Source organism: Podarcis filfolensis (genome assembly GCF_964270895.1).
Source record: "Podarcis filfolensis genome assembly, chromosome: 14".
Taxonomy (NCBI): domain Eukaryota; kingdom Metazoa; phylum Chordata; class Lepidosauria; order Squamata; family Lacertidae; genus Podarcis; species Podarcis filfolensis.
In genome coordinates this window covers 35,990,149-36,011,295 of record NC_139616.1, presented here as the reverse complement: position 1 = coordinate 36,011,295, position 21,147 = coordinate 35,990,149, and the positions used below count along the sequence as shown (strand labels likewise).

At 42.5% G+C, this 21,147-nt stretch overlaps 1 protein-coding gene and 1 long non-coding RNA gene across 13 annotated transcripts in view; one reads left to right on the top strand and one right to left on the bottom strand.

The window, feature by feature from the left end:
* The window catches only part of LOC310749020, a 30,797-nt gene extending 13,513 nt beyond the window's left edge, over positions 1-17,284 (top strand). The window contains exons 3-6 of the long non-coding RNA XR_014541427.1: positions 9,857-10,009; positions 10,867-11,162; positions 15,389-15,608; positions 16,337-17,284. This is a non-coding gene — a long non-coding RNA (uncharacterized lncRNA). The remainder of the gene's footprint in view (positions 1-9,856; positions 10,010-10,866; positions 11,163-15,388; positions 15,609-16,336) is intronic.
* The window catches only part of LOC310748862 (ankyrin repeat and fibronectin type-III domain-containing protein 1-like), a 333,990-nt gene continuing 323,402 nt past the window's right edge, over positions 10,560-21,147 (bottom strand). For all 12 annotated transcript variants that reach the window (XM_083584877.1, XM_083584878.1, XM_083584873.1 and 9 more), the window contains 6 exons: positions 20,658-20,808; positions 19,780-19,948; positions 18,899-19,065; positions 16,246-16,456; positions 13,649-14,304; positions 10,560-11,146 (listed from right to left, as the gene is read on the bottom strand). In XM_083584877.1, coding sequence (XP_083441003.1) covers positions 10,859-11,146; positions 13,649-14,304; positions 16,246-16,456; positions 18,899-19,065; positions 19,780-19,948; positions 20,658-20,808 — 1,642 coding nt within the window. In that variant the 3' untranslated portion in view covers positions 10,560-10,858. The remainder of the gene's footprint in view (positions 11,147-13,648; positions 14,305-16,245; positions 16,457-18,898; positions 19,066-19,779; positions 19,949-20,657; positions 20,809-21,147) is intronic.

Genomic DNA, 21,147 nt, shown 5'->3' with positions numbered 1-21,147 from the left:
CGATTTTCGAAAACTTTGTTTCTTTAAAATGTAGAAAGCAGCGTTGAAGTTAATTTGTTTCTCTTTCTTGACTATCTGTCAAAATGCTCCACTTTCAATCAATGGACCTCTCCATAAATTCCTGTCCTGACACCCTGTTCCCAGGTTTGGGGCGATGGAAACCTATTTTCCTTTACACTCTCTCCTGCAGGCTTAAACAGTCAAATCCCCCCCCCCTTTTCTCCTGCTTTCGGGGGGGGGGATTTATTAGTTGTAAACGCAGGAAATTTCAATCTTTAGAACAACTTTCCCGGCTATTAGATTGTAAGGTTTTTGCTTCAGTCTATTTACAAAAAGCGGAAGGCGGACTTCCTGTTTAGACCTTCCCGCTTCGGTGCCTAATTCAAGAATTTCTTGGTCCAATTTTCCGTTTTTACTCATGGGTACTTGTTTAAAGTCCAATTGTCAACAGGAAAAAGTCAGCGCTCTCCGGCAATGGCTGTGCGGCTTCCCTCCGTGAAAGTAGCAGTCAGTTCGCAGCACCGCGCTGCTCACCCCACTTGGCTCCGGAACCCCAAAATGGGTTTCCCCGCGAGTAGGGGAGGCGCTTTTGGTGCTCTGCCGAACCCCACGTTCCCAGGCTCCTCTGCCTCGGATTTCTAGCGGGCCCCCGCCTTCGCCGCGGCGGGAAGACCCAAATTCCATGGAGCCCGTTCCTCCGATCGGAGGAACTCCGCCATTTGCCGATGGCGCTGACCCGGAAGTCGAGAATCCATCACTCCTTTGAGTCATATAATATCAAGACATAGTGTGCTGGGCTGGAACATGCAAGATGCAGGATTGCATGAGAGAAAGATCTGAACAAAGCCTAGGCTGAGAATGGCGCAAGGCAGGTCCATTTTGTGGGGGATAAATGCAGCATCAAGCCAGAAAAGGGTAATCAGCACCACAGATGGAGTTTAGGCATTGTCACAAGTAGGATAATTGAACTAAAGTAATCAAGGGGGAATTCTAGAGTAATGTATACATTGACAGAAGTTAAGAAAAATCAGAATCTCTTGTTGACTGCCTCATTTCTTAATTGCTGAAATAACTGGCACAATGAATGTCTGTTACCAAGTCTCCAACTGGATGATTACACTTTTTGCCATCTCTTGCTATGTAAAAGTTATATTCTCCCTGGCCAGTTTGCTGTTTGATCGGTCTCAGACCAGAGTGAGCAGGATAGTGGATTCATGTTACAGGGAGCATATGTTTATGCAAATCTACTTGTTGAGGAGTCCTGTGGTAGAGAACTGATTTCCTCTTATCTGTAACCTGCACAATTGCTGTGGGTTGGAGAGACTCACAAGAACTGTCATTTAATCACTGCTGTTACCCTCTGCTGAGGAGCTATTGCTGTCACAGACCCAATCCACCCATAATAAATCTTTTGAAAGAAGCCATGCCTTGTGTACTCTGGAAGCAGTTGTTTTTGCCTGTTAGGAAGACAAGCCACCCTGAGAGTCAGCAATATCTTCTAGTGAGCACCCCTCCCTCTCCCCTAAGCAATTTTTACCTGGCTGTATGCATGTTGGGGCAGGGGGAGCATCAATTGTCTTTTTTTGGTGTGTCATCACACTGGATTTTAATAAGAAGGCATTCAAATTATGGCAGGGAGAGTCAAAATTGGTTAAAGTGTAGAATTTGGAAACTCCCTGATTGTAATCCTGTCTCTGACACTGACTTGCTTTGCCACTTTAGACAACTCATTTAATGGATTTGTGCTTTAACCTGTCTTCCATCAAGATATAGGAGGAAATAGCTGGATAGTGAGTGCAATAGTAAAATCCAGTGTGGTGACTAAGATGTTGTGTTTGGATACAACTTGATTCAAATTACACCACTCAGCCATGAAGTTTACTGAGTGGCTGTAGGTGCATTACTATTTCTCAGCAGAACCTACCTCATAGGGTTGTGAGGTGAAAACACCACCACTTTGAGCTCCTTGGATGAAGTGCAGGATGTAAATGTGATGTATAAGCACACTTTGATATGGCAATTGAAATGTATGGAATTATTCTACAAACTCGTAGTTTACTTTTGGACCATTGTTCCCATAAGGATTGTTCTGGTGAGCCTTATGTCCTTTCCATAGCTGTTTGGGCTACAAAACAATTTATAAACTGAAAACTAAAGCTGTAACCCAAATAATGTATAAAGCATTTCTGAGCAAGACCACAAATTCATCAGTTTACCCTAGCTGATTTTCTGGTCAGTGCTCTTTGGTGATGTAGGGACTAAATTCTATTTTCTGTGCTCTGCTCTTTGTGCTGCATTAAAGTGTTATTGGATTCACTCAGCGATGCTATTTAAAATAACATTTAAATGCGGATGGCTTCAGGCAACCCTCAAGATGGCAGCATGTGCAGACACTATGGCACCAATCCTGCAGGGAGTTCTGCACAGAGAAACTCCAATGGACCGTTTCAGGACTGGAGCCTAAACTACAAATAAAGAGAGCTTGAGCAATTAAAGGGGATAGGATCAATGTTATTTATATACACACACATATACACAAGCTCCAGTTGCGGGCTGAGCTCATTTTTATAAAAACTTTAATCATGCTTGGAAGAAAGGAGACTTGTCAGTTTCCCTGTATGATTATGATTGGTTTCATTTTCTCATCCTTCTGCTCACGGCCTACTGGCTGTTTTTTTCTGCTCTGAATTCCAGCATTGCAAAAGAGGATCCAGCTCTCTGTCCATGATCTGTTCCTTGCAGATTTAAATACAACAGACTAACAACCCTATTTCCATGCTTGTGCATGGACAGGCATTATTTTTCTAGGAAAGCAACAACATCCTTCAGAACTTACACTTCAGAATTATCTCAGTGACATCGTTTGAAGACATTCATGAAAACAGCATCATGGCACAAGAAGGAAAGATGGGATCACTCTCAGCAGCACAGCCATGTTTACTACAGACCACAGTTTTGATAATAGTTGCAGCTAACAAAGAGGCTTAGCAGCCAACAAAACATCATGCTATTGGATGTACAAGATCAGCCAATCACAGTCATAGTAACAAAACACCAACAAAGGAGAGGAAAGGAAAAGATAAGAACTAAAGTGTTGTCACAACCAATGCCTTGAAGCACACCTATGATAGCAAAGTCAAATTTCGCATGTCTGAGTTCTTTTTTTGCTTTTAAAATGAAAGGGAACATTGTACTTACCACAGATTTCTGCTCATTTACAAGTGCAGAGACTTGTCTCTGTATCTGGGATAGCACCTACTCCTGGTAGGAAGACAGGTTCAACCTTTGATCTCACTAAGGGAAGGAGTTCCCTGCTTCCCCCCTTCAAGAACAAATATGGAGACTTAGGGAAAAAGTATTACCACAACCATGCAAAACCAAACAAAGAGAACTGAAGAGTAAAGAGACAGGGCAACTCTATATGGACATTTGTAGTTTCCCCTTATGTGCTTTTGAATACATCACTGTCAGAAGCTCAATCCTAAGTAGGTAGAGCAGCCTCCCTACTTTTAGAAGAATGAGAGTTTATAGTAAGTAATTTCTCTCTCTCTCTCCCCCTCAGGAATACAGAGACATGCCTCTCTATCTGAGATGCAGAAAAGCTGTAATCTCCTCTGAGTGGACTTATAGTTTGTTTCCGGCATACTTCATGAAATTAGCACCCTCTGCAGAACATTTTGTCCAAAGTCAGCAGCAGCTGAGGACAAAGACCCTCTTTATAATGTCTGGTAAACATGTGAACCAATGATCAGACTGCAGTTCTGCAAATCACTTCCAAGGGCGATTGCCCCCAAATACTATAGCAGGTGGTGCTCCTCATAAAATGAGAAGTAATTTGAGATGGTATAATTTTTCTCAGTGCCTTCAAAGCTCCAATAATGGCACCAAGCAATCTAGACAAAGTACCAATGACTATTGAATCACTCAGGAAGGACTACCGGAAGGATATGAAAAGATCCTCCTTCCCAATAGCTTTCCAGACTGAATAGAAATGTCCTTCTGATAAGTTTTCTCCAGAATGGACCATGATGGGGGGCAAGGTTTAGGCAAAGCTAATTTCTATGAAAAAGTTAATTGCCCTTCGACATATAGTCCTATCCATATGAACAATACAGAAATCCTTATTTGTGGACAGTGAGCCCAGGCTCTGAGATTCTCCAAGCAAAAGTGATGGAAAAAACTATCTTAAAAGAATCCCCTCCAGGGGAACACTAGGTGAAAACTTGGAGAGGACTGATCAAATCATGAGTGTGTAGTTGAAGTTCCAAGTAGGATATCCATATACCGGTGAAGGATTACTTAAGGAAACCTATGTATGTGAGGATGAAAATTCTCAGGACTTCACTCAGGACTAAGACCTGTCTCTTAAAGGTATTTGTACTGAGTCCTTTCTTTAGAAGTTTGTGAAGAAACTTCAGAACATAATGTGCTTTGTCCTTTTTCCAGGTGAAAGCTCTTCCTGGTAATGCAGTTGAAGACTTTCAAAGTACTGTATCTCAATAGTATTTCTATTGGTGGAATCCCTTGCAAAAGAAAAGAGAGCAGAGGAAATTACTCAAATAATTCATGGCCCTTAATGCCTGTTCCACAATGTCTAGGCTGCTAGTTGGTAACAGATTTGGCTGCAGGTGAAATGCCAGCCCTTGCAACAGAAGGCCTGACTTGCTTGCAACTTCCAGGCTCTGCCTATTGACGGAAGGGCTAATGCTGAAAATCAAGGTCTCCAATACCAAAAGAAAGTTCCCTAGGATTACTTTACTGTGTCAGATCCAAACTTGCTAAACAGAGGAAGAAGTGGGATAGAAGTAAATGCATGAGGTTTTTTAGATCAATGCAATGGGAGCATCCCACATTAGGGGACAGTGATTGTAAATAATATGTCTAGCAGATTGTTTTCTGAACTTTGTGAAGAGGTTCATCACTGACATCACTATCAGCTGGAACACCCAAAGGAGTATATTCTATTCAGACTGTAGGGTGTTCTGCTTGCTGAGCCAGTCTTCTGTTAAATTAAGAATTCTCATGTATTTCAATCTGGAGGAAAGGCTATTCTCCCATTCAGTCTATTTTCTATAGTCTGGGTGTAACGACGTTGATTGAATTCCTTCTTGCATGTTTATGCACATCTTTGCCCAGTAATTGTGTGGGCATAGGACTGATCTGTATTTGCAGTTGGAACAGCAGCAGCAACAGTTTGATCGTTCTAGGTTCCAGGCTGCTGGTGCTCATTTGATACTCCGACCATGTTCTCTGGGCCATCTTTGGTTGAGCTCCTCAACCAAAGAGGCTCATGTCCATGGTGATAAGAATGTGGTGGATTTCCAAGAGATAATCCCTGAAACTTCCATTCTGAAGCCAGTCAATCCAGGCACCAAGCACTTTTGACATGAGCCTACATTGCAATCTGTTAATGGAGTAAGAGAAACATCTTATACCGGAGTCCATCATGAAACTTGGTCTATGCTTTTACACCTGGCAGAATATCATGTTCAGAAGTTGAGAATTCCACAGAGTCTGCTTGGTATGAGTGCTGAATGGCTCATGAGTGGATGGAAACATCTGGTTCCTCTGGGTCCAAGACAGCTCAATCATTGTACTAGTTTACAAAACCAAACTAGAATTAGAAACTTGTTGAGTCTGTTTAAATCAAGCAGATCGCTTAAACTATAAGAATAACTAAAGTGTTTGGGAAAGGAGAGCTGGTTCTATGGCTTGAATGTCTGTGAGTTGCTGCGTGGCTTTGAGAAGTTGTTGATGTTTACTTTGGCTCCTGGACATAGTTTGTTCACCTTTACTTTTGTATTCTACATAATCTTGCCTCCGAGATAGCAGATTCAATGAAACAACCCATGAGGATTTTGAGGAACTCTTCGACATCCTTCTTCCTGACTTTTGTTGGCGCTTAGGTAACTGATGTGGACTTGAATCACCTGGGAAGAAAGTGCCAGAGACCACCCTCTATCTGTTACAAGAGCGGGGGGGGGGGACTGGTGGCAAGAAGAGTAATATATTTTCCTTCCCCATAGGATATGGGACTAGTTTATAGGAGCGGATAGAATATTTACTTTGTTGGCATGTTTGAAAATGAAGCTTTTAGTTTGCTTGGATTTGTAGAACGGCTTGAAGACCTGAAATGACTTGTTTGGGTGTGAATGTTGTCTTCTTAGCCATACGGAGCGATTTTGTATTAGCCTTGTCTCAATTTGAGCAGTTTCAAAGGGAGCCCAAACACCATACAACCCTCAAAAAGGATAGCTGGCCAAACATGTTAAGAGTATGTATAAACAATGAACTTTTTTAAAGTCTAAAGTTCCTGTGCTCTACTATATTGGAAGCATTGCATTACGTTCCAAGTTACATAGCATCTGTGGAAGAATCCATCAGCACAATAATTATGAGGGAGATCTAACATTCATCCTAGATGGTTTTGAATGTTTCTGTCCTGCAGCAGTAAGATTTGCCACCCAAAGGTGAACTGCTTTGGCAAATGGAATTAGTCTTAAGGCCCTTGATGAAGGCATAGGATACAGCCACTTTGCAAAAGCTAAGCAGGTCTAGGCCTGGACAGGAGAGACCACCTACAAACCCTTTGCATGCTGCCTTTTGTTCCATGGAGGAAGGGTGGGATACATCCAAAATAAATAACATGTTTGTATCATCAAGGCTGAGGCCCCCAACTTTGAGAAGTATTGCTGTGCACTTGTCACTGAAGTTCTCAAGGGACCCCTTTCTCTTTTTTTGTAAATATTTTTTATTCATTTTCCAATAAAAAAAATCATAACAACAAAACAGACCAAATCTTACCACATTAAAAAACAAAAAAATACAGCCAATTAAAATAATTTCAAAGGGGAATTCCCATGTTCTGAATTTCAAGAGATAATGTCATTCATTTTCTGCTTTCTTCTTGGTTGTTTCCCAGTTTTCTAATCCTGATATTAACTATCCCCATCTCTCAGTCCACCAATTGCTGATATGTGGCTCTCTATCTTTGTTTGACGAGTCCATATTTCTATAATTTCTATAATAAGGAGGTAAATTGTATTCCATGTTGTTCTCAGTCATATTATTTTGAAGCACAGTCCTCTTTTGATAGCCCCTCCTTTCTCTGCCATTTCTTGCTCTGAAAGGCTTTGGGCTTCCATCCAAGATTAAAATTAATGACGCCATGTTGTCTTTGATATCCCTTAATAAGCTGATGTTTCAAACTGTATCATGGGATGTATTTGGCAGTCAGTCAGTTATATAAATATTGTTTCTGGTTTCCCCAAGAAATAACCACGCCAGCTTTCCTGGGCCCTAGAAAAGCTGGCAGGCATCCAGAATTCACCATCACTCTCCAAACCATATATGAAAATATTCCATGCAAGCAAATGCATCTTTTGCAAAGTACATCCCTTCTGTGGTTCAAATAAAAAGTATCTCCAGCCTCCCTCAGACAAAGGAGACTCCTTTTTCTTTCTGCATCACAACTGCTACTGCCGCCATTTTCCCTCCTTAGCCTGAGCCATTTTCATATCTGATTTTACTCTGCCAATTTTGATTAGGGCTCTCCGCTGAGGACTGTGGTGCCATACAGCCAATTAATTTTACACTTCTTCCGTTTCCTTGGATAATTAATTCTTTCTTGGCAAGGTTCACCAAATCATGAAATAGCAAATATAACACGGCAGCCCCTCACCTCATTAATCAACATGCCAAGATCGGAGCCTTTTTGAAGTCCGAAACTTAACCTCCAGTGACTGTGTAGTTTAGCAGATTTTTCTTTTATCTCTTTCCATCCAGAACACACCTGTTTTTTGTCCAAATCTTTTTAATTTTTAGAAAACAGGTATCTCCTGCTTGTGGGATTGACTCTGGAGAGTTCCTAGTTTGTGCCATGCATCACCCAGCGTCCCAGGCCCCACATCTTTTTGCGTGAGGCAGATAATGGACGATCTGTTGGGCAGCAGGTCCCCCCGTACCCTTGGGGGGGGTCAACAGGGCTAATTACACTCATATCAACCCTGAATTTCTTGCACTGCTGGGGGTCCAATCTCATGGGAAACAGCCATTTCCCTTGGCAGGAAACAGGAAGTCAAGGGACCCCTTTCAATCACCTGGTATTGTATGGCTGTCATTGACATCAAAGCTGCTATAAGAGCACCCACTTGTAAATTTTTGAGTAGTTTGCAGAACTACAGACATTTACAAAAAAACTAAGGAGAAAAACCTAAAGCAAGTAGCTTGATGAAGCCAGAACATGCTCAGTAGTTACAGAATGTTGAGTGGTAGTTGGAAAAGAAAAATTAGGGAAATGCTCTGCTTCAGTTGCTTACAGCTTATAGTATCACAAAAGATATGGCTGGCTAGCTTTCTAAATGCTATGATTTTAGAAAGATCTGGGAAATGGGCAATATTTGCCTGGACACTGAGGAAAGAGATCAGGTCCCCTTGGGTTACTGAGCCAAGGATCCTGTCTTCATAGATCCATCCCACCCTCTTTTTCTCAGAATGAGTGTACAGGTCATTTTTTTATTAAAAAGTGAGTAACAGCTCGCCTAGGGACAGTTACACCTGGTCTCAGATTGGGTAGCTCTCTCTTCTTTTTAATGTAAAATGAAAGGTCTTTCAGATTGCAGAGCTGATTTAAGCTGTCAAAGTGCTACAAATGATTATGCCCCCCTCCCCGTGTGCAGCCTTTGTAATCTAATTCAGGGTGTTTTTCAGTGAATGGGAATATCCCACTCTCTAGTAGGACAGGAGAACAATCTTATAAATGGAATTTGCCCTTAATTCTGGAGTAAGATGGAGTCAAAAAAATTGTGAGGGCATGGAATGGGAACTTAAGCTTCTAGAAGGGAAGCAGTGCATAGAGTGGCTGGGGAAGCCCAGCCAGATTGGTGGGGTATAAATAATAAATTATTATTATTAGGTACATTATATTAAAACCTACAATTGATCCAACTAGCTAAACATTGTCCACATTGATTGGTAGCAGCTCTCCAAGGTTTCCGGCAGGAGTCTCTCCTAACAGTACCTGAAGATGCTGGTGATTGAACCTGGGACTTTCTGCATGCAAGACAAATGTCTCAGGGGGGTTGAGAGAAAGAAATACGTTCACACTAGATCTTCATGGAACAGCTGCCGGGCAGACATGATCTGCAGCAGAGAATTGGAGAATGTTAGCATTGTTTAACTAGCTGCTTTCCCCCTGCAGCCTCTTTCCTTCAGTACAGGAAAGGTTTTTTTTGTGGAAAGGGGTGCTCTAAGCTTGCTGTCCATAGATCAGGACTTGTTTGTACTTTCTCCACCCAGAGTGGCTCACATGAACCTTGGGAGAATCATTTCTTCCTCAGATATTCTCTGCTTCTTTCTCATGGGATTGGACAGAAGAGAATCAGTGCCTCGCAGATGTCAGCTGGTACGATTGGACAGAAGGAAGAGAGGATCTTCTTGACTTTGGCACTAAACTTTGTTACCACCTTTTCTAGAGTGGGGAAGGGTACTGTAGTCAATGCTCAATTGCATGGGCTATGCACTGCTGTGAGGGAAGGCAGGAATGATCTTTGTTGAGATATTTTCCTGCTTCTCAGCTGCTTGGGTGTGTGGTGTGACTAGTCATGGGATTTAGACCAACTATGCATATATGGGAGTGGTAGCCCATGTCCAGTGCTACTTCCGCTTCTGTGGAGGGGTAACATCTGGTTTACATGATAGGTGTTTCATTTACAATCTTCAACTGCTTGCTGGGAGATGGAAGAAAGAAGCATTGCTTCCCTACACTGTAGGGGAAGGTAGGCAAGTGAATAGCTTCCTGAGAGGAGTTAACTCTAGACCTAATATGCAGCAATCCTTTCCTTGTGCTCCTTTCTAGATTCTTGCCTAGGTAGAGGAAAGGGGAAAGCAAAGCTGCTTAAAAATAAAAGAGAAACTATAGGACTGAAAATAAAGAAAGCAGAGTTCTCAGGAACCTTCTTCCAGACCCACAACACAGCCAGCCTGGGGCAGCAGGGAGTGCCTCTTTCTGGTGAGCTCAAAGGTTGGCTTAATCTTACCCCTAAGAGAAGGTTCTAGTCCAGATGTAAAGTCTTGTCTGTCTCTCCCAACAGTAGAAAGGGCTTTACAGTCCTGCACAGTTTGAACATATTTTATATATTGTGCTGTGTATATTTAAGGTGGAATTAAGAAAATGAAAATACATTTTTCAAAGAACTATGTGCAATTTCATATTTCTCCAGGTACAATGAGAACACAGATAACAAAACATGAAGTATTTGTGAGCTCCCTGTGCTCCTCCCACCTCCAGGCCCCAACTCTGGGCCCACGTCAGTCAGAATCCTTCAATGTCACATTCTCTCCCTCCCTTCAACATTCAGAATGAAAAATATAATTAAGTATTGCTTCTTTATCCCCAACCCAGTGGCGTAGCGTGGGTTGTCAGCACCCAGGGCAAGGCAAGTAATTTGCGCCCCCTAACCCGTGGATTTGCACCCCCTAACCCGTGGATTTGTGCCCCCTAACCCCCAGATGTTGCGCCCGGCCCCCCCTGCACCCCCCACGCTACGCCACTGCCCCAACCGGCTCGTCTCCTTGCAAAAAGTGTCTTCACAAATTTAATTCCATTATCCCAAAGGCTCCTGTACCCCACCCACAGATCTTAGGAGTCATAACAAACAAATCTTGACATCTTTGGTTAAAACAACACACACACACACACCACAGAGCAACACACTGCCCAGTATGCTCCTATTTTGGCCTGTGGTGTCTGGCACAAAAGTTTCTTTTCAAGAAGGAAGCATTAGTGCTGAGCTTTCTGCTCACTGGAAGTTGGATATTCTTCACTTTTCCTTCCTAATCCAATCCATTCCTCCTCCTCTCATACAGTTGTTGCTGGCCCATACTGAAACAGGAGAGGGGAAGTCTCTTTGATCCGAACATAGAACCTCCCATCAGGCCAAGCCTTTTGGAGCGAGAGGGGCAGGAAGTCATTTGGAAGCCACTGCTCAACTTCATCTGACACGAACACTAGTCCAAAGTGTTCCAATTGGTCTTCACTGTAGCAGAAAGCATCTGCATTTCCCAGGACATCACGTGAGACCTCGTTCATCTCCTGCACCACCAGCTTCACCACATCTTCTGCCGACATCTTGTTGGTGAGGTGCAGCTGTGCAGAAATAGAGGTAAGTAAGAGCAAGAGGAAGGACAAAGAAAGACGAGGGTATACCCAAATAAGCTGGCTCCCCCTAAAGAATAAAGCCAGATACTTAACTGAGAAATTGATGTGTCTTCCTAAACTTATTCCAGTCCCACAAGAATAAAAACTGAGGGCACTGTACTCTAGCATAATTGAATTTGGTGAGCTATCCTAGATTCAATTTGAGATCTGCATATGGTATTGGTGTCCACAGGCCTTCTGGATAAACAAGAAAAGGACTTTTGGCCATGCCAAAAAGAGCAGAACATTGAAGATGTTCTGCTGATGTGGCATAAAAGTTGCCTGATCACTCTTTTTAGGAGCATACCAGTGAGAAATGAGGACAGAAATAGTGATACCATGAAAGCAGCTTTGGAAGATTGCAGTCCAACCACATCATTTCCCCTTGCTTTCTATAGCAAGGAATATTGTCTAAATGCAAAGAGCTATACGCCATGGCCATATTCACCATGACACCACCACTCCAGAATAGGTGGTCAGGTTTGGCTTAGGTTTGAGTCAAGCTTAGGCCAGGCTTTTTTTCAGTTGGAACTCGCCAGGTGGCCACCATTGCCATTATAAGAGAGCAAGGGAGGCATTCATGATGAGTTTCAGCACTTCTTTTTCTAGAAAAATAGCACTGGCTTGGGCTACATACCAGTCATGGCTACAACCACCAAGAACGATATAGAGTATATGACTGCCCCATTTGGGCTCTATATGATAATTCTTTAACAAACATTGTCTCCTGTCTATTTATTCATTTTATCCAACTGTCCAAAATGTAGACACTGTGAAACCAGACTGAAGTTCAGCCCTGACATTACACACAACCATAGTTTCAAAGAAGAATCAAAGAAGGCCATGGGCTCACACACTATTATCTGTTCCCAGAAACAAATGCCTCTCTCCCTACTCTAACCTATTTGGTCTTATGCATGATTTTTGATAACCCTGGTTAAGGGTGTTTCTTAATTCAGGACACTGGTTCTGAAAGAGGATCCTATGGCCCACCCCTAATCCCTAAACCACAGTTGTATCTGTAATGCCTTCCTATGCTAATTCTTCTCTAATCAATCAACATCCTTCCTTCTATGCTAGAAAACATCCTTTGATAGTGGACATAAATCACCATTCTCTTTTAAATGTTATGTTATAGTGAATAGTTCCTTAGTCCCAAGGTCTGGAAGAGAGGACAACAGAGACGATGCCCTGGTGTCCCATAGTCAACCCAGTACAATCTATGTATCTACACCTGAATGGAATCTTTACAAAGCTCTTTGCTCCAGTGACTGCAGTGTGATTTATCTTCAGAACAAATGCTGTTAGCTAGAATGGTAAAGTTTATTGGTCCATAGTCTGAACCAATATGACTCATGATGTGGATGGAAGGTTAATCCTTAACAAGTCATTGGATGCCTAGTGCATTCATATTATTACACCCTGAAGGCTACACTGTAATACCATACCATGTTCAGATCTACACTGTACATCTCCACCCCATTTACTCCATTTGAAAATTTGGCTATTTATGATTCATGAAGCCCTTAGTTAAGAGCATTATAAGAAACCACCATAAAAGTGCAGCATTGCAAGCCACAATGAGCATTGCAAGCTCAACAACTGAACCTGGCTGATGTGGAAATGAACAACTCACTGGACATAATCCCCAATAAATAAGGTAAAGGTAAAGGACCCCTGGACGGTTGTCCACTCAAAGGTGACTATGGGGTGCAGCACTCATCTCGCTTCAGGCTGAGGGAGCTGGCGTTAGTCCACAGAAAGCTTTCTGGGTCACGTGGCCAGCATGACTAAACCGCTTTTGGCGCAATGCAGCACCATGACGGAAGCAATGACGGAACGCCATTTACCTTCCCACCGCAGTGGTACCTATTTATCTACTTGCACTGGTGTGCTTTCGAATTGTTAAGTTGGCGGAACCTGGGACAAAGCAACAGGACCTCACCACCATCACATGGATTCAAACTGCTGACCTTCCAATTGGCAAGCCCAAGAGGCTCAGTGGTTTAGACCACAGCACTACCTGCTAATAAATAAATAAGGTACCGGAGGCAGAAACATTATGTTTCGGGACATGTTAGGTTGTGTCTATAGTGTGGTTTTATAGTGAAAAGGATGTATAATCTAATAAACATAATACATATTCTTTTTGCAAGTGCAAAAGTAAAAGTACAGGGAGCTGCTGTCTGGATGCATCCTCAGATCATATGGAATAATTAACAACAGCATTCCAATTCTCTGTGGCCTACTGACACTACCATTGCCAGTTCTGGGACACAGCCCCAAAAGAAGCAATAGTGAGAAACCCATTTAATGGAAAGTATCAGGAAGGGGAAGGGTCACATAGCCAAATCTAGGAAAAAGGAACACATCTTCTTCCTGCAAGTGTTGCCTCCATTTTCAGTACTGCACTATTGTATTGATGAGCCAAGACCAGGATTTTAATGATACCTTAACGCTTGTTTCTTTGGAGAGCCCTGTTTCGTACTGAGGGCACACACGTAAGGCGAAGGAGCCTGTTGACTTGACCCGGTTTGCTACATGTCCTGGATCTGCTGCCTCCTGGAAGGTCCGAGTCCATTCCACTGAGCGTGTCCGAAAGACAGGCTCAGAGCTCCCTGCAGGACAGCCATGCCTGGGGCTGAATTCTGAGCCTGTCCCAAGTCTCACAGGGCTGCAACGGCCTGCAGTTCTGCTTTCAGTTGGTGAACTGTCAACAGAGCCAGGGCAAGACTTTCTGGCCCCATGGCAAAGGGGTTTTGGGAAATCCAGACTGCTGGTGCGGACACAGTAGGCCTGCCTCTTCTCTGTGATGCGCAGCAGCTCTATCTGCCGACTAGGAAGCACAAAGTCACTGTCATAAAGCTCTGGGGGAGGCCGAGGCTCCTCTGGAGGAATAGGGGGTGTCTTTAGCTCATGGTTCTGCAGGACGTCAGGGGCACTGTCCCTCAAAGGGCGTGGATTTCTTCTACTGCAGTACTCAGGCCCTGAAGAGGGGTAAAGAAGGTCAAGCTCTCTGGGGCTTTGGGCTCTGCTGGAGTCATAGTCACTGTCTGTAGCTAAGAATACTTCTGATGAGCCCTCTTCATCTGAGATTCCGTGTGAATCTGAAAGAAAATGATAAAAAGATTACTTCTTTATTGCACAAGTGGACCTGAGGGTCAAACCTGCTTCTACTCCAAGCCTGGGAGTTCTGATTGGCTAGAGCAGGGGTGAGGAACCTCTGGCTCATGGTCAATCTTGCTCTGCCAGGTTGTTTTCCTGGTAACACAAACTGAATGGCAGTTGCGTTACCAGTACAATCCTGGGAACAGGATGTAACCTGTTTAAAGCATTTATGGGCAAGAGCACAACATCATCAGTTTACTTGGAAGTGATCATCTGGCCAAAGATCTTTGTGAGTCTCTCCCTAATCTAGTCTCCTTCCTCTTTCTTTTTAAGATTGGAGCAAAAGGGATTCTGACACTCCACTCTTGCCACTCCACATTCGCCCAGTTTCTTTTCACTGCCAATTTTTAACCATTTTTGCCTGGAACATGTTTATCCCACAATCCTAAAACAGATTCTGCACATGCCTTCCTCATTTTTCTAGAAAATATATATGTACAAGGGAGGTGAATAGTTTAGGTGTTGTTACTAACAAGTAGCTGGCAAGAGGTACTAGAGATTATATTAAAGATTACAATGCATCAGATTCCGACAACTCCTAAATTTGTGCTGTCAGGATATCTGGAAGGCCTCATCAAGGTTAATGATAGAAGTTTTCTTATTAAAATGCTTGTGACAAAGATAACTTGGTCTAGATAATGGAAGTTGTGATAGCACCTTCAGCTTTACATGCAGTGGTTAAGGAGGGAAAGACTGCTTTCATATGTAAAGGCCTATAAAGTAGATAAATCCAAGGAAATCAATAGCAAAGAAAAGGATGCATTTATTTATAAAAATATTTCTATACCGCTGTATCATAAAAAATACATTACAGCGGTTTACAACAATATAAACAGAAAACCAAATAGTAAAATTATAAATGTTAAAAACAAGTTAAAAGCAGAAAGAAGTTAAAAACAAACATCAATAGACCATTGTGGGGATGTACTATTAATTGCCTGTGTAGGCCTGGTGGAATAGAAAATTTTTCAGCAAGCTTTGAAAAGTTGACACATAAGGTGCCCACTGAATCTCTATTGGCAGGGTGTTCCACAAGACTGGACTGAGGACACTGAAGGCTTGATTTCTTGTGGTTATCAATTGAGCCTCATCAATTCAGGGAACGACCATAGATGCTTCTGCAGATGATCTCAGTGATCGAGCTGGAATATAAAGGTTCAAGCGATCCCCAAAGTGCCCTAGACCCAAGATGTTCAGTGCTTTGTAAATCAATACAAGAACCTTGAACTTGGCTCGGTAATAGGTGGGTAGCCAGTCCTGCTCTTTTAACAATGCTGTCACATGTTCTTGACTAGAAACTCCTCATCAGCAATCTGGCTGCAGCATTCTGCACCAGCTGGAGCAGCCCCACAAAGAACACATTATAGTACTCTATCCTCGAGGTTACCAATGCATGGACTGCAGTGGTTACCAGTGCATGGACTATCCCTGTCCAGGAACAGCCATAGTTGGCAAACCAGATGAAGCTGGTAAAAGGAACTCATAGCCACAGGGGACACTTGGGCCTCTAGTGACAAAGATGTATCCAGGAGTACCCCCCAAACTTCTTCTGAGGGAATGCAAACCCATCCAAAACAGGTAACTTGCCAATTTCCCAAATGTGGGAACCACCCACCTAAAGAGCCTTTATTCAGTGAAACAGATTTATCTGTAAAATGGATTTTGAAAAACATCTGGTCAAAGAGAATAATCGAGAATAAGCTATCTAGGGAGATAAAATGGTAGAATGTCCTTGACAGAATACTTCCAGAAGAGGTTGTCCAGAAAGTTACTGGGGAGGTTTAGATAAGATTCCTTGTGTTAGAGCAGAGGGCTGGACTAGGAGAGGGGATTGAATAGCAGTTATAAAAAGTCCAGAAAAATGCAAAGGAAACTCTCACCAGAGTTGAGCTTGCGACTCATTTCAGGAGAAGGGGTAGGTGAGGGAAGGAAGTCCAAATGGGAAGAGGTTGATCGTGTTTTCTCCTTTAGTACAATGCTAGATTCTTCAAGAAACCATGTGAGTGGGATGCCACCAGAAGGCTGCTTGTACCGGGCATGCTGCAATGCATCCATCATCCAGCGCATTTCTCGCCAAATCTCCTCCATTTGCTGTCCAAGAGAAAGACACAGAATCAGCTCCTTTTTTGACACTGAAAAATCCTTCAGGAGGCTGCACAGCAGGCTAGCCACAAGCTTTGCCATCTTTGTATGAGAAGGAGTTGTACACACATATTGATGGATGCTCTTAAAGATCCTCCATGTGGGGTGGATCTGGTTTCTATATACTTATGTTAATACACATGTAGAGCTTATGCACACTGGGGTGTAGTCACTTGGTGTGGCATGGGTAACTTTTTACAGCCCTGAAATTACCCCACACATTCCTTGAAACTCCTTAAGACTGCTGTGCTGTGCTACCAATCTGGATAAATAGGGTTCATTCATTGAACATGTCTCAAACAGGAGCACTTTCCTAGGATTGCGTCATTTCTCATAACTCCCCCTCTAATCCCCACTCCATACTTATTCCCTGAATTCAGGATTTTGCAGAGAAGTAAATTTACCCAAGGCCATAACAGAAGGTGGCATAAGATCAATTTCTTTTTAAACAGTCATTGAAATTCCCTCACATCTTGGCCCTTTGCATTCAAACTGCCAGGCAGTTAAGATCAATCTCAGGCAAGTAAGCTTCATTTTGGTGGTCCACAGCGTGTCTTTGGATTTGTGGTTGAAGACAGGAGATGGCCCATCCATTGCATGAAATATTCAAATTGATTTTTAATTGTATTTTTATTGCATGCTTTCTTATTTTGTATTTTATTGTGTTACAGTTGGAATTCAATGTAATTCAAATTGTAATACAATATATAAAAAATAAAAGAATAAAAATACAATTAAAAGCACAGTGTGTTACAATTGCTACAACAGGAAGAAAAAGCATTAAGTGGTCTGCCAAGACCTTCAGCAATTTTCAAGTGGTTCATGGGGGAAAGGTTTTGGAGTTCTAGAGGACAAATTTGGATTTGACAAGAGACAAGCTTAACACTTAGATGGGCTTGCTGGCTAGAGCTGCTGCATGCCTTTGAGATCCTTCATTATTGACAATAAATAAATCTTAACGCAGCACAACACAGCTGAAAGCATGCTGGCATCACCAGCCAGATGCTTTGACTAGTAAGAAACAAAAGTGGGAGTTCTGGGGTAGGAGCTATCCTATAAAACGATGTTGGTTACTTACTACTAATGTTCTTTCTGGTGTATGCAGCAGGATCCAGTAAACAGTGAACTAACACTCCCACTGCCCTAGAACAGCCAGGATCATGTTGCTATATATTTTCAGAGTGTGGCTGGGCATCTATATGACAGCAGAACAGGAAAGATCTGCTTCAAGGACCAGCTACCAAGCAGTTAGTGTTAGCCAGGCTGGATCTGGATGGTATATATGCCTCTGGGTTAATAGGTCATTGCTGCCACATACCCTGAAATGCCAGGTGAAGGAGGTTGAAAAACAAAGGTCTACTGGACCAAAAGGGTACTTGCCAGGATGATGTGGGTTTCTTCCTCAACATCTTGGAAATCAGTGGGGTTTACAGAAAGGCATATAGAAATCCTCTTGTCACTGAAGATTTAGGGTGCCCAACCCCTCTGCTCCTTCATCCAAAAACCTGGATAACTTGTGGTTGTCCATGATCTCCTGAACCACTGCTGAATTTGACTTAATACTAACTAGGGAAACTCCATTCTCTGCTTGCTGAGGAAGTCTGCACATTTGCAGGGCCCTTGATGTGCTGGTCATTCTTGTAGAGAAGGCTGGCCTCCACCAAAGTCACCCAGCAGGAAGGATTCCTTCTGCTGCTATACTGACCTGTGTGGCATGTCTCTCCTTGCATGTTCAGGTGCACTTTCACTGTTATGGTGTGGACTAAGCCATAGGTGAAAGTGAAACTGTCATGCAAAGGCCTAAAAGGGTGAATAAGATCACTCACAACTCCAGCTAGTCTATGCTGTGAGGTCACTCATGATCATTTCACATTCCCTGAACCATCCTTCCCCAGCAGAGGAGACTGACATTGGATGTCATCACTATGGAGGGAGGATTGTGAAGAGGTGATACCTTTGCATGACTGGATATACTTGTCCTTCCCTTCCCTTTTATTTTAGACAATAGGCAGAAAAAAAGCAAATAAATAAGGAACCGGGAGCTGGCAAAGTAAGAATAAAAAACCATGAAGGAATAAGAAGCAGGATCTGTAAAAAGCTCTGTCTTAAGGCAGGGCAGGCAAGGTATGGAGCCAGAGACTCAAGAGTTGACTGATACAATCATTTTGGTTCCATGTGACCTTGCCTGTCCTAGGGCAGTGAGAGTGTTAATCCCCTGTTTACTGGAAACATTTTGCATGCAATCCCAAGGCAGGAGAGCTATATTCCAGCAATTAGCCATGTAAAGAGGATATATTGGATTGGTTATACAGGGGATCAGCAATTTGTCGCCTAGCATATCATGCCAAGCATCTCACATTCAATACTTTCTACTATTCCTCTGTAACATACCTGTATATAGTCCTGAACTTGTTGATGCCTCTGCTTGGCAGTAGTTAATTCTGAGTCTGAGAAGGCCTCCCTGAGGCTCTGTTGAGAGAGAAGTGACTCTAGCTCCAAGAGGGCAGACACTTGGCAATACTGACTAATGAACTCGTGGTCATAAGTGAAAAAATGAACTGGAAAACAAAGGGAGAGGAGGGGGTCAAGTATTACCAGGGGACCATCACAGAAGCAGATCAAATCATTGCCAACAGAACTGAAGTAGAAAAAAGCTCACAGATGAATTTAGACTATCAATATTTGTTTGATTTTATTGCAGTGGCCAACATGTATCTCACATCTACCCCTCCCCCCAAAAAACCTCAATTTGTTACTAAAAGAAAAAGTTAAAAAATATTAAAATTTGAACTTTTTTTTTTTAAATAATCTCTTTGACTGCTCTTATAAGTTCCCCGTTGTGGTGCCATGATGCTTAAAAAAATGTGTCCACCTTAAAAAGAAATATTAAACTGACTGCTCCCATGGTTCCCCCACTGTGATAATTTAATGGGGAAAAGTTTTTGTGACACCCGCCCACACATTATGTTCTTAAAAAGGGGGCCAAATCCACTTTTACACTGTAGCCATGCCTATTTTCATAATTTGGTCCAGAGGGTTAGGCATGGGTCAATGTAGCCTTCAACCTGAAAAAAGTTGGCATATATGTGGTCCTCAGGCCAGGGCTGGATTAAGACCTTTAGAGGCCCCAATCACTTAAAAGATTTTTAAAGCACTTTTTAAGAAACTCATTGGATTAAGGATGACATCAGACAGTCCCTTTGTGAAGAAGCAGGAAGCAGAGGACAACAAAACTGATACATCCCAAAGGGTCCCCATGGAGCCATTCTCACCTAGCTCAAAGATCTGAAGTGGAAGCGTGAGAAAGCCAGACCGAGGTGTGTAAGGATTGTTCTGGCCAGGGGCAGTACACACATCCTCGGAAGGAGGCAGAAGGAGGAGGAATGAGACCTGTCCTCCGAAGTCCAGAACTTCCTGACTGTACAGGCGAAAATCTTTGGCCTGTAGAATTCAAACATGAGAAGGCAATGTTTTATTGATGTACAGCCACAACTTAGCAACCAGTTGAACATGTATGGGGGACGATTCTTTGAAACCATCTTTTTGCAGCTTTGAACTGAAATGGCTTTTCCCTACAATATTGGGATATTTCTGGAAGACATCCTTTTAGATCTTTGCCATTGTTCATAGATACATTCTTAATAAGTTTTGAACTTTTGGGAGGTGGATAGCAGGATCTAATGTTTAGATTGTTGTTTCTGCTGCTGTCAGACTCTCCTAATCCTATAGATCTTTTTTTTTAAATTCACTCCCGAGGTTCATCTTGCAGGCTTCTTTTGTTTAATCATGCCAAGAAAACTAGGTACAATAGTTTTAGCCAATATTTATAAAGTTGACCTACTTTAGACATTCTCTGAGGTGCAGTCCTATCTTACAGTTTGCACTACTGTCTGAGCAGGGGCTGCTTACACTGCAGTACAGAGAATCTGCATCAGAATGGGAATCATTTCAGTGTAGGGCTCACCCTTGGCTACATTGTTCTTGCTTATAAAGAATAATTTCTATCTGTATATTGGCTTAATATTCATGATATGAAGTAGAAATGTAAAAAATGTAAACTGGCGCCAGTGTGGTAATGTTTCACTGAGCTACAAAATCAGCAATACCTCTTTCTCCTCACACACACAATACAGCCCCACCTAAAAGTTACCTCATGCAGTGGGATATTGACCAATTGCATCAGCTCTTTGATTGCCACTTGAAGCTCCTGAAGGAAGAGATTCTGGGTGGTCTCGAGATTTTGCTCTGTGGGAATTGGCTCCTCCACACTGGCTTGGTGTTGCAGCCACTCCCATTCCTCCCTTGAAAAGAAGACATAGGGATAAATGCACAGATAGCTTACATGCAGTAAATGCCTAGGAAAAAATGCACATGATTATGTTGTTGCTTGCTAGGATGTGCATTTTCACACTTCTTCTGGAAGTGCTTTCATATAGGAAATGTGTGATGTCTAAAGAAGCCATCAACGTCTGCATATCATCAGGCCATTTAGTATGGGAATGAATATGGACTTTTCACATGAAACCTGGCTTTTTCACTTGGAAGGAACTAGGGCAAAGAGCTAGGAGCAGGAAAAAAAAAATCATTTTTGGACCACTAAGTTGGGTGGTATAAGGCATACAACCCTAAAGTTCTTATAT